Below are 14,332 nucleotides of genomic sequence, written 5' to 3'. Positions count from 1 at the left end.
CTACAATAAAATTGCTAGATTTGTCACCAGCAGCCCCTATAAATCCCATCACTGCATCGAGCTCAAAAAACTACACTGGCTCAAATTCCTACACCTTCTGGCCAAAAGTCAGCTGATCCAAACTTTTAGAATTCTTAATTCAAACTCTGACTGTCCACCTTTGTCCAACCTGATCTCCTGGTACACCCCTCCCCATTCCCTGTGCATCTCCGATAAATACTTACTACAAGTCTATAGACCCAACAAGAATATAGGTAAAGTACTCTATAAACACTCTCCTTTATTTGGAACAATCTTCCACTCCAAATCAGAAGCCAGACTTCCCTTCCTAACTTCAAACATGACCTGATACTGTATCTCCATAATAACCCTATATGTACCTGTAACCACCCTACATAACCCCTCCCTCTCCCTATACTCACTTCTCCACTAAGTCTGAACTATAAGACCTTTCGTCTTCCTATAACTTACTACATCTAACTGCTCTCCTTTCTACACCCTCCTGCTAGATCTCTACACCCTTCCTCTACTACTTTTTTCTTCTGTACCATTTCTTCCTCTGATCTGAGGCCCCTTGTATACACACTATTCTCTACTTTTTTACTTATGCACTAGTTTCATCCTCAGATCTGAGGCCCCCTGCACATACACAATTCTCTTTCTAGCCACTAATCCAATAATACCAGGTTTCTTTTCAAAATAATACCTATAACCTTACTTCCCTTACTGCATACCTCCTGGATTTATTATTGTTTTTCTCTTCTTACAACCTTATTATTATACTTTTTTATGTGTAAAGCTATGCATAATTCCATGGCGTACATTATTTTTTCTTATCCATGGTATTCATTACATTGTTTTGCTCTGTATTACTGTAAACTTGTTTCGACTTGTATGCCTGTTTGGGGCTTTTCCCCTCAGGTCTCCAGTGAAAAAGGGTAAATTCTTACCCAGCTGGACCAACCCGGTTAACAAATGCGAAATAAATAAATAAATACAGTGGACAGCTCAAGCCAATTCAGTTGGTGTAGGCAGTGCAGTGATGGGAAGTGGATCTATGGCTGGTTGCAAATTTTGTTATTTTATTATAGCAAGAGGAGAGTTTAGTCTTGAGGGAGGCTTGCAGGTTAGTAAGGATAGAGGCACTGTGTAGCAGGGATGGGATAAGGTAAGTGTTGGCGAGAGTAAGCCTAATGGAAGGAGAGATGTAACGGTTGTGGCGGTAAAGCATGCCTATTTTTTGGGGGGGGGTTTGATATTTACTTGTACATGATTATCAAACTTTAGCTGGTCATCGATCAGAACTCCTAGTAGTTTAGCATTAGAGACCATTTCGAGAGGGGTATTATTTTGACTGGTGACTGAGAATGAGGTTTTATCTAGGGTGGTGGTTTTGGGAGCAGTAAATATCATGAGTTTAGTTTTAGTAGCACTGAGTGCTAGATGGTTGTCTATCATCCATTGTTCAGTGGAATCTCTTGGAATCTCAGCTTGTGTAAGAGATTATTCTGAATGTGGGCATTATCACAAAGAGGTTTAGGAAAAAAAGATCCAGAATTGGTTTCAAAGCACTGACTGCCTCTGGCACTGAGAGCATTCGTGAATAAAACCCCTTCACCACTTGGGAAGGAAGAACTGGTTCTAATCACTTCTTAGGACAGCATGTGATGAAGAACAGATGGAAACAAAAGACTCTGATCTGCAGGATAAGGAATGACCCCCTAGAAAGGAGGAATTTCCTCCCACTGCCATTTATAACCGTGATTAATGATTTTCAGAACTCATTTGTCTGAAACAATTTTTTGGCAAACAGAAAAATGGAGATACAGACTTTCTGGAACAGAAAAGAGGTCAGGGTGGGAGAGGGTCACAAGGTCTGTTGAACAGTCATTCAGAATGTTGGACTGTGCCTGGTTTTGGGAGTTTTAAGACTTCTTTTGTGAACCACTGTGCCATTTCTTCTTAAATGTCGCTTTATCTATAGTCTGTTGGGACTGTTTATCCTGCTTTTGCCAAAACCGGATGAGGAATTACAGAATACCTTAGAAAATTTGGAAAATAAAGGCTGAAAAATGTTAGAGATTCCCTGGATCAGCTTGCTCCTTTCATCATACTTTTTGATCACCTCTGCAGCAGAGGGGCCAAACAGAATATCTATCCAAAGAAGAATTTAAAATCTCATTTTTATATCTGGGAAGTTCTGAGAATGAAGCCAAGCAAACTTCCTTTAAACAGTACCAGTGGCCTTAGCCCTGGAAGAAGTATCAACACAGTCATAGACACACACACTGCAATCAACGAGTAGTGACCTGTGCAATAGAAGAAACTAAGTTATTTAAAGCAGTTTCTTCAAAAGAAGAAACTGTAGATAAAATATTCCTCATACTTTCACAATTTGTCAGAACAAACTTTAACATAGGAGCCTCACAATTTAAAATTCTGAAAATCAAAGTTGCAGAAGTATACATTTTTTCCCATATCTACCAATAATTTTCCATTTTTATTAGTAATAGTAGGGTTGGAATTAACTAAATACTTAGCAGCTATGGAGTAAACTAATGCTAAAGCTGCTGGATCAGGTTTGGGAATAGTGTATAAAAATGTAAAAGACTACGGAACTTTATATATACTATCTGCCATTTTAGGGACAGGTGGCTGACTATCAGGAAAACCGCAGGCAGTAAGACATAATCCTCTGAAGTGGACAAAACAGCAGGAAAGGGTGTAAGTTCTGGAAAATCCTTCTCTAGCAACTCATGGTATTTTCTGAGGGACTGAAAAGCTGCAGGTCTCTGGCTGAAAACACTGGGACATTTTAGCAATAGTCTCAGAGAAAGAGAACCCCCATAAGGAGAATCTGAAACAGAGCTCTCTGCTGAGTCTGAATCAGAAATCTGATGACAAAATCCTGAATTCATCCCTGCATCTTTCTATTTAGATTCAGAATCCTGAATCTCTTCAGTAAAGAATAATCCCTCTTTCTTTTACTAGAAACTACTTTACAGGAAGGATCAACAGCCTGAATTAAACCCTGACCCAGTTCCAGTAAACTACTCCTATCCAAAGAAATTCAAGGATTACATAAAATGCTTGGTTCTGTTTCTTTTTCACAAGAAAAATGGGACCAGCTGTATTATTAATGGCAGCTGCTGCTTCCCCAGGGTTAGGTACACATTCTGACACAACAGGGAAACCTTCCCTGTTCCCTACCCATAGACTAACAAGAGTGGCTCTCTCTTGCCCACTAAAGGGACTCCAACAGTCGTAGAGGATGTGACTAAACCCTGGTCTACAGTGGTTGTAAAGTGGTCTGAAGTACAACAAATGGCAACAGCAGAGTCACCCACCTGTGGCTTAGGTAAATTGCAAGCCCTCATGTGGTGGCAAAGGCTGTTTGCTTAACATTTTCTGTGGCTAGAAGAAGGACTGACCATGAGACTGGGAATCTGTTCCATGATCAAACCAAAAAGTATGCTTCTTTTTCCAGGGATGACAGCAGCAAATGCTGCTAAAAATACCAGCCCACAAAAGTTACTTTTTTTTTGTAAAGAAACAGCAAAAGCACTTTAAAACATTATGGTAGCCCCACAATTGAAAAATAAATTCAAGTTCTCCACAGAAAATGTGTGTTCAGTTAGTTTACACTACTTTGAAACTGTCAGAAAAAAAACTAGTGCTCCATTTAAAAGAACGTTACAGTCTTGAGACAGTCTGTCACAACACTCCTACCTTTAAAATATCTTTTCTGAAGAGGAAAGTAATAAAACTAAAATAAATTTAAGAAAATGGAAGTTTTTCCCTCCCAAAGGGAATTTATCTGCCCAGCAAAAGAAAGCAGAAGCAGACTGTCGATCTTCAAATGCCTCACAGGAGCATACTCTCTGACTGCATTAAAGCTCTGAAGGGCTTTGCATCCCAAACTTGCCATTTAAGTCAGCTCAGTTTGAGCTGCCTGATCATTTGGTTGCATGGAAGGAAGGTGCTCTAAAGCTTTGAAAGATGACCGGCTGTTATAGCCTTGGCAGGATATAACCCACATAGCTAAGGTTACTGCAGCAATGGTCAATATGAAAAACATCAAACAAGTTATTACTGGCATAAAAGTAACAAAAAAAGAAATATGCATCAAACAAGTTGGTACTGGCATAAAAGTAACAAAAGAAATAATAAAATTTAGTTTTATGCCACACTAATTTGTGAGCTCCATAAGAATGGCTTCCTTTAATCTGAAAACACAAGCAGTTTTTTTTTTTGCAATTTACTGGTGGATTCATTAAAAAGTATCACCCATATTTTTGTTGTCTGATTATTCTTCCATAGGACCAGCATGGCATCTGACGTTTTCACTCTTTCTTCACTGGCATTTGGGCACTGTACATGTCAGACTCCATCATTAACACTTGCATGCAGAAAGCTACTGGACATCATTGATTGTTACCTCAATAAGCCAGGGTTTCAGCTTGTCATCAATTATGATATCATATCCATAGCATTCAAAGCAGTGTTTGTCATTGTTCATTACAGGCTGCAGAAAAGAAAAAAGTTATACACGTTATAAACTTTAACCATCTTTTATCATTTTATAAAATATAAATTAGCTCAACATAGAACAGGTTACGGTATTAATTTAAATTACTTCACAATGGAGTACTGTAACACCAGTTAACACGCAATATGATGACAGTGAATAACTAACAGATTTAAGTATAGAAAGACTCAAACTTACAAACACATACAGAAATTTTACAACAATCGTGACCACTCACCATATCACTTGATCTAAGCGTGTGTCCTCTGCAGTGAGGAACATTTGCAATTTCATCTTCTGTGGATTTTATTGGCACACAGTTCTTGCATTCTGCAGCTCCTGAGTTTAAGGGATTCCCTGTCTTTTATAGGTGCATGCCACAATGTTACACACTAGTAGTACAGGCTGGTGTACACAGCCCCACAGTCCTGGTTCACTGCCACAAGAAGGAGTCAGCGAGAAAACAAAAAAATATAAATGTGTCACTTACCAGGGCATCCATCAGCACTGGCATATAGAATGACTGTTCAAGCAAACTGAGGAGATGGGAGGATAATAAGAATTCATATGCCCAGCCCAAAGATCAGCTGATATGGAGACATCTCAAATATCTTTCTCCAAGAACCACTCTGTAGTGTACAGTGGTTTAACAGATTCACAAATAGCACATAAATCTCACAGGGTGATAGAACACAGAGAGGCTAACAAAACAAGGTCTCTAAAAGGTAAGTCCTGAATCACTGAGGTGCCACAGGACGTTCCACTCATAGAATAACAGTACAAGGAGTACTGCCACTTATAGCCATGGTTTAGCCACCTGGAATGGACATAAAGCAAGCACTGGAAGCAGTCACACAGCTGGTGAATCGGCCTTTGACTGCATAGGCAAGAACATAGTTCTTTGTTCAATGACAAAAACTATGAAGCAGTTAGCAATCCATTTAGGTAAGATGTTGTTCATTAGCCACCTCACCTTTATTCCTCAGGGCAAAAGAGGTGAAATACATGTAGTTTTTCAGAACTCTTGCATGCTGTTCAGGGACATGAGTTGATGATTCACATCAAAAATGAACTGTTCTGATTTCACTTGGTTCTGCACCTGAAAAACAAAGAGGAGATAAAAGAACTGATTTAAAGATAGATGTAAACCTACTTTCAGAAATAAATGAGGGTTGTCCTTGCAGGACGCTCAGTACTAATGAAAGTTTAACTAGGATTACCTGCAAGGTTCTGCAGGAGAGGTAACGGCCGCCATAAACAACATTTTCTGTAGGGCAACTTCACATCCACCAAGCCATCTGGTTCAAAAAGCTGATGTGTTGTTAATCATAAAGTTCAAGTCCAAAGGGAAAGATGAGTGGCCAAGGTTGTACAGCCCTTTTAAGTAAGTGCTTCAAAGGCTGTGCTGGGCCATAAATGCACCCAGACAGCAAAAGCATGCATATTGACTGTAGAATAATTAAGACCTAAGCAAAACAGATGTATGAGGTAAGAACTACCTATAAATACATCACATAAGGTGTAAGATGAGACTTAAATGAACAGCTAAGCCTGAAGGTGAAGCTGCCTGAAAAATTTCTTCAGAAATACCAAGAAATGTGTATTAAAAGATAAAAAATGGTAACAAGCACAAACATAGTCCTGTTGCCATTGAGGATTCCATTTCTATTCTAATGGTCATTCTGTCTGGCATGTGTTGCTATTGCTCACCGACATATCTCTCAACTGCCCATAATTTTGCAGAACGTCCTGATTTTTGCATAATATTTTTGGTCTGTTCATCATAAAATGTGTAGTTTCTGGCAAATAACGGAGGACTGAAGTCACTAAATAATGAGAGACATTTGACTTTCAGACTTCTTATCCTTCAGAAAATACATGTTAATTCAAAGCCTGTTATTCTAGCAACTGGGCCTTTGTCCCCCATTATTTTTGACTTTGTTCAGAATTCTTGTACTGAGGTTGACAGGCATGCCCTTCAACAGCAGTTTCATAGATAAAGAGTAAAGACAAATCTGAGCCATAAACAAACTTCACAACAAAAGGAAGAAACTGTTGCAGAAAAGAGGAAAATCCCCGGATGCAAAAAAACTCCCTTACCAGCCTCAGTAAGAAACTGAGATCCCTCATAAAATCCTCCAAAGCTAGTTACGAAAATAAAACTGCCAAAGATTCCAAAGACAACCCACAAGGCATTCTATAACTATGTCAAGAATCTAAATGGCAATGCTCAGATCTGCTCTGAGCTAAAACAGAATGGCATTAAATACACTGATCCCAAGGATATTGCCAATATCCTGGCAGATCGATTCAGTGCCAACTTCACCCCCCCCACCCCCTAAATGGCCCATCTCAATACCAGAAGATTGCCAAATTCCGGTAATAACGGCCACACAGGTAAAAAAACGCACTCTCCAAAGCTAGGAATACAGCATCCATGGGACCAGATGACATCCCGGGCTGTGTACTACATGAACTACAATATGAACTGCCACCTCACCTAAGTGTCATGTTTAATAATAGCCTCACCTCAGGTTTTGTGCCCACTGAGTGGCGCAGAGCTACAGTTATCCCACTCCACAAGGGGGGATCCACCTTGGATCCCGGAAACTACCGTCCCATCAGTCTGATGAGCCGTATTCTGCAAGGCCATGGAGCGTATTATCATGGAACTTATAAACAAAGACATTGGCAACCTTCAGACACTGGACCACTCCCAGTTTGGGTTCGTGAAGGGCCGATCTTGTCTCCTGAACCTGACTGACTTCTTCGAATCAGTCTCCAGAACCATGAACAAGGGTAAGGTGGTCCACACAGCCTATCTAGACCTTGCCAAGGCCTTTGACATCATCCCCCACTCTGGAATCATAGATAAACTTACTAAGCTGGGCATTAATCCCTACGTCACCCAATGGGTTGCCAACTGGCTTACTGATAGAACCCACACTGTAAAAGTAGCAGACTCCAAATCCAGCTCCAGACAAGTGGAGTACCTCAGGGTTCAGTCCTGGGACCGCTCTTGTTTGGCATCTACTTCTCTGAAGTACAGGCCAACACTAAGGGACTCTGGCTAACAAAGTTCGCAGATGACTGCAAAATGGGAGCCATTATTGAATCCCCAAATGATGTGGATACTCTACAAAAGGGCCTATGCTTGGTGCCAGAGCCATGGGCTTAAGCTCAATGCCTAGAAATGTATAGTTATCCCCTTTGGGAAAAAACATGTACCCGTGAATTACCATATAGGTGGAAGTACACTAAACACCGAAAGTGTGATAAGAGACTTAGGGACACAGGTGGACAGTGGTCTCACCTTCGATAACCACATCAGCACAACAGTCAGGAAATCCTTCTATGTGGCACACCTCATCACTAAGGGCTTTTCATCCAGAAAAAATGAGGTCATTGTCCCACTGTACTCATCCCTCATTAGACCCATTATAGAATACAACGTCCCGTTTGGTGTGTACCTCTCAAGACATCTGCAACAACTGGAAAGACCGCAGAAATACCTCACTAAAAGAATCACAGGCCTAAAGCAGATGCCCTACGCTGACCGCCTTAAAAAACTCCAGCTATACTCTTTCACATATCGTCTACTCAGAGGCGATCTCTGCTTAACATACAAGACCACGTCAAACCCAGAGCTGGTGGACATGCTACACTTAAAGAAATCCCAATCCTTCAGAGCCACACGCTCCAGGGATCTAAACCTTGTCATCATAATACACAAAACATGCTGGAGGGATAGGTTCCTGACCCAGAGACTCCCCAGACTCTGGAACAGATTAACCATACATGTCAAGCAGAGTGCCTCTTTGACCCTCTTCAAAAGGAACCTTCACGATTGGATGGGAGAAAGGAAATTCACCCCAAGGATCACGTCAGTCGCCCTGCTAGGCAGGGGTCCAGGGAAGTAAATAGTGTGGGAAGAAATAGCCAGAGAATTGTTATGGCTAGGCTTGTATAGGCCCTAGGACTGATAGCCTAGTACCAACCTATGAACCTATGAGGGCTTAATTGTGGAACTACAATACCATACTAATGATTTCTTTGTTTTACTCCAATATTGCTTGCTTTTATTCTTTGGATATTTTAGGGGAAGCCTTTTTGCTTCAGGTGCTTGCCTACCATCAGATCTTTTCTCGGTCTACTGGCCAATTCAGGCCACATCAGGGAAAAAGTTGACCAGGGGTGACATCTCGGTAGCCATCAAGGTAAGGTTCAGTTATTCTGTTTACAGCCTAATTGCTCCACTCATGCTCAGTAACACACCAAGGGTTTGACATGAAGTGGGCATCAGTGAAGACATATTATCCATTTTCAGGAATTATGTAACCAATCAAGATATTCCTGCTTCTCCTCAAAACCAGGACTGTTTTGTCCCCAGTAGGGATTCAACCATTGGAATATGAGCCTTAAAAATGCAAGGATACACCTCCCCCTCAGCAGAGGCAAGGCATCAGTGCAACATAAATCCTTTCCCTAATAGCAGTTATAGCAGATGCTTGATCCACTATTCAAATTTGGATCACCTGAGTTGTACTGAGGGCTGTTTTTCATAAGTATCAACGTCCTGTGGTGTGAATTTTTATTTTTATTTACATGGGTGTAACAGTCTTAAACGGGCAGTAATACCTAAATTAACAATGCCAACATAACTTCTACTGGGCACATCCTTGGAAAGCTGACAACATTTTTAGACTCAGCCATTTGTATTATAATAAAAATAATTAAAATCACAGTAGAAACGATCATTGTGGACAAACAGCAACCAGTTAAGTAAATTAAAGCAACTCCACATATAGTCCAGTCTTATTACTTTTACAGTTACGGTGTTGACAGACCATCGCATTAAGATGAAGACTCTGATCAGCAAATCAAAGCACCAATCCATCCATATTAATATGAACTGAGATAATGTGTAGGCAACTGTTAATCCAGAAATCATAATAACCTTGACAGTGTATAAATAAGAAAAACAAAATAAGGAAAAATGAAATGTGGTCCACCATTCTTTGCCAAGTCAATGAATTATTGGAATAAAATTCACTTCCTCGTACAAAAGAAACAATATAATGTAGAGATTTATGATCTCATGAAACATCTAATACATGCACATAATCCCCAGATTCTAGAAAAAAACATGTGACCTCAAATATCTTTGGTAAGCATGTTCAAGGATTTAGGTGGTAATGTCAATGGAATAGTGATGTTTAATGTGATGTTACCCCAACAGACCCACAGCTAACCCATTAAAGCAAGGAATCCATGTATATAAGCCAAAGTAGCCATTTCTGACAAACCTCTCAAGTCAGGTACATAGCATCAGTTGATTTTCTGTAGCACAAAGGTCATTCATAAGTATGGAATCTTTAACGATGAGATATTGTTGGAATTTTTTACCTTTCAGTATTACATTTTTGACATCAATCAACCCAAGAGACAAAAGGACCGTTCTGTTAGTATCCCAATTTCACATCCCCAAGGCCCAACAAGAATAAAACTAAATGTTGGTCCTACTCTTAGTGACCACATGCTGTCAGGCAAATTTTGTAACTCATTCTTACAGGACTTAATCTTACTCATGGTCAAAACATGCATCTCTGTCCGAACTCCCACAACAATAGCAAAAACTCATTTAGTCCATATAGTCTGGTTAGGTTGTGACTATATCTGTGTAGACATTGCCATGTGAATATTTTAAACTCTAAGGACTTGTGTGACATACCCAAGATGGAAACATATCCATTCTTATCTCCCCCTGACTCTCTGAATATTTAGCAAATGTCAAATATTGATCATTTCTTGGTTCACTTAAACCCTCATAAGAATTAACTCCTTACAAACATGCTTATAAAATACTTACAAGAACCAGCTTCTTCCATCACGAGCACTGAGAAATTTATAATAAATGGACATCGTCACCCTTCAGACAGCCATTTGAAATTTTGGGACCCAGTATAGCGAGTCCCGAAATATGGAGACTAAATGGCCAAATGAACAGACTTAATTATACTAAGTCTCAGATACGTCAGTCTTGGACTTGGTATATATAAGTTTGGGGGGTGCAAGGGGGTCTTGCCCTCCCTGCAAAAAGAAGTTTAAAGAACAGTGATTTTTGAAATTTGCTCTTCTCCTGTGTCCTTGGTTTTTTTTTCAGCTTGTCGGCACTCAGCATTTTAGTGCCAACATTTCAACTTGTGTCAGCTTAAACTCTTGCAGCCTATTCTTAAATACTACAGATCTCAAAAAAATTATTTGTTAAAAGTTATATGAGGCCTTACAGTGGTCCCCCATACATACCTTCAATCTACACACCAGGTCTTCCTAGTAAATTAAAATGGGCCTGCTAATCAAAAAAGCATACCTCTCAACTGCACAGATTTTCATAGAATGTCCAGATTTTTGCCTCATATTTTTGTCCATTTTTTCATAAAATTGTGATTTTTGTGGCAAATCAATAAAGATTGAAGTTAAAAAATAATGACAGACATTTAAGTTTCAGACTTCATAGCCTTGAGAAAATTCATGAAAATGCAAAACCTGTTATTCTATCAACTCTCTAAATTTATAAAGAAATATTTAAAAAAATGTCCCTATTTTTGGGCCTTTGTCCCCCTTTTATTTATGGCTTTGTCCATATTTCTTGAAAATGTTAAGAGCATCAACTCTACTAGCCAATCATCATAACTCAATTTGTCACAGACTGAAAGTACAGTTGCATAAAAGAATCTGAGAAGATATGGCCCACCTTCTTTCTTACAATGAACAAACTGAGAAATGGATCTTTTGAATTTCCCTTTGTGGAATACTTAACAGAGAAGTTCCTAACACCTTGCTTGATATGTCATGTGGCATAAATCCCCTACACCCAAATGTGCTACTCTGATATAAAAATTACAATCTGGAAAAGACAATTTTCCCCCTGCCATCCTAGGTTTTCCATCATTTCATTGTAAGCTAATTACCCCATCTATCACATATTTTAAAACTGACTGGAGGGACATACTTGGAGAGCTTGAAATGAGTAAGGAAAGTAAATGTATATACTATGGCCTGAAACTTGGGTAAAAGATCATGGAGCAGTATTTATTTCTGTTAAAATTGTTTAACTTTGATCAGTATTTGAGAATAGGCAATGGCTACTGACTCCTCCAGCACTGGGCCAGCATAACTCCAAGGTACATAAAAAGAATAAGCATGCTGGACCTCTGGTGACAGACTCTGGCTAGCATCTTCTCTGAGTTTATGCCATTCCCCATGGTGAAATATATGAATAATCTCAAGTTCTCCATCTTAAGCTAAAAATATAACCCAGTGTGTGCAGAGGACTGAAGGAGTACATGCTGGCACAGAAAAGGGCTGGAAAAGTTATCAAAAATAGCATCTACCACCACAGGCAGTCTCTTACTTTATTTGATTATGTCACATGATGATTTGAAATTAGCTAAGTGAATTGTAATTAGTTGAAATTGGTTGACCGTTTGTTATTGGTTTTATTTTTTTATGAAAGTTTGTGTTGTGTTCGGTATTAAGCCTGAATTTTGTACTGAAAATTTGGACTATTATCAAGCTGTGCCTTATTGGGATACACACCACAACATCAGCTTGCTGAGAAAAGTCACAAAATGTTGCCCCAAGTTGCCTCCTGTAAGTGCATATGAGCTGTCAAGGTTGCACACAGCTCAAACCAAGGGAATGCATAGAGTGGATGTTCATGCTGTTTCCTGGTTAAAAAATCTATCATTTTCTCCCTTAAGATTTGATGAAACTTGATCAAACTGAAAACAAATAAGATGACTGCATGGCCAAATAAAACAGAAAATAAAGGACATTAAATTGGTATTTTATGTCTGGACCCACACAGGAGTACTCTACCCACACAATAGTTTCCCAAATGTAGATGGAAGTTTTAAAGTTAAGAATAGTAGACCTACAGAACTGTGTATTTCAGAAGATTATTAAGGCTGGCAGGGTGTTAGAAAAGGCTGAACAGCTTGCTAAAACCCTGCTGACAAAACAGATCGACTTCTCAAATATAGAGCTGGCAAAAAAAGAAGTTATGTCTTACCATAATGTTCCATCTGTGTTGTAGATCTTTATTCACTCATTACTGTTACGACTTTGGTTCCGTCCTCAGAACTGACATGGCCATTACCAAGCTCACGCCAGCCAAAAACTCTCAACTAAGACCTACCCATAATGCCCCTCTCATAGTCTCTTCAGATCAAGTTTGCCCACCCCTATAGTATAGGAATAATAAAAGACATAAGTATATAGAACAATCCCAGCAATAACCTCCAAAAGTCCTCACCACTAAAGCACAATAGCAGGAACAACGTCAAAGAACCAAAGATGAGGACCACCACGATTATGCAGCAAAACAATTCTTCTTTATTTGGTATAAAACAAGAGAGATGAGCGCTTTCACGTACAAACAGTACGCTTCTTCAGATCTATTCACTTAAGGCTAACATAGAGCTTATATAGTGTATTAAATTGGTATAATTACTAAGCCTATAGATCAATTAATCAATTAACATCCTAATTCATTTCCTAAGACACAAGACAGCTGTTGCTCTACTTAGTAACTGTTACTAGCAAACAAACTCAAAAGCACTTGTCATTTCTACGGAAAGAAGACTTTTGTATGTGTATCTAAACAAGCTCACTCTAAAACATTTAAAACATTTAAAAACAACTTACAATGATGAACATCATTCATATATTTATACATACTAAAATATGTATGTATGAAAACAATATCCGGAGATATGAAAAATGAAAAATATATATAATGACGAAACCTATATAAATATGTAAAAGCTGATGATCTAAAGACTCTATTCATTCATGGTATTAACATTCAACCCAGAGAAACTCAGTTGCTATAATATGATGCCTTAACTTAAAAAAGGTGTATACTATGGAAAAATTTTTTATATATAGTGTAATGTGTCATCAAGAAACAGCTCTTTTACTACTAGGAAAACACGTATTGCTGTAAATCGTATAGCTAATAGACTAAAAAACTAAAACGTGGTACTGCTTGTATTAAGCTAAAACTGCAGCTTTACCTAATTAATCTAGGTGCGTACTTGTTTCGAAACCGTAACCTCAAGCATATATAACATATGCGAGCAAACTTATGATGAAACGGAAAACACTCTGTGGCTATATCAATGTCCATCAGGAAACAAGAATATAGAAAACATAGATAATATAAATAAATAACTACTGAGGCAAGGTCCTAAGGGACCATATAGATGTCGCTGTTACAACCGTCAACTTCAATATTTCATTTTCATCCTAGCGCAATTCAGATGTAAGAGACTATTGCATTTACATTTATAGTGTTATCTACTACTGATGTGTGAATGTCCATAGATTGTCTATAGTATAAACGTGCAAATAGCATTTCATGTTTCAAATAGGCTCTATAAAATCTTTTTAAAAACATAAAATGTAGATATAAAACTGACATGGAATATTATATAACAATAAGTATATAATTGAATAAATAAATAAATAAATAAATAAATATATATCAATAAATATAATTTCATAAATAATCCAATTCTAATAAAAAATATCTACTATTATACCTCCATATATAACATCTATATTAATATCTATATTAAAACCTATGACTAATATGTGCAATAATCATAATTAGATGCGTTATAAACTTATATACTATGACAAGATATTAAGAACATAGTATATAGTCAATAGTCAACAAATAAAAAAAGTAACTAAAGGGAATCAAATATACACTATTGATACATATATATTATCATC

At 38.3% G+C, this 14,332-nt stretch overlaps 1 protein-coding gene across 2 annotated transcripts in view; it reads right to left on the bottom strand.

Moving 5' to 3' along the window:
• Nucleotides 1-14,332, bottom strand: part of TTLL1 (tubulin tyrosine ligase like 1) — a 932,005-nt gene that overhangs the window by 322,439 nt on the left and 595,234 nt on the right. For both annotated transcript variants that reach the window (XM_044087529.1, XM_044087530.1), the window contains exon 7: nt 4,439-4,525. In XM_044087529.1, coding sequence (XP_043943464.1) covers nt 4,439-4,525 — 87 coding nt within the window. The remainder of the gene's footprint in view (nt 1-4,438; nt 4,526-14,332) is intronic.

This window comes from Protopterus annectens, chromosome 11.part0, assembly GCF_019279795.1.
Source record: "Protopterus annectens isolate FY-2018-M chromosome 11.part0, PAN1.0, whole genome shotgun sequence".
Classification (NCBI taxonomy): Eukaryota; Metazoa; Chordata; order Ceratodontiformes; family Protopteridae; genus Protopterus; species Protopterus annectens.
Note: the sequence above shows the minus strand (reverse complement) of the source record. Positions and strands in the feature narration are given on the sequence as shown.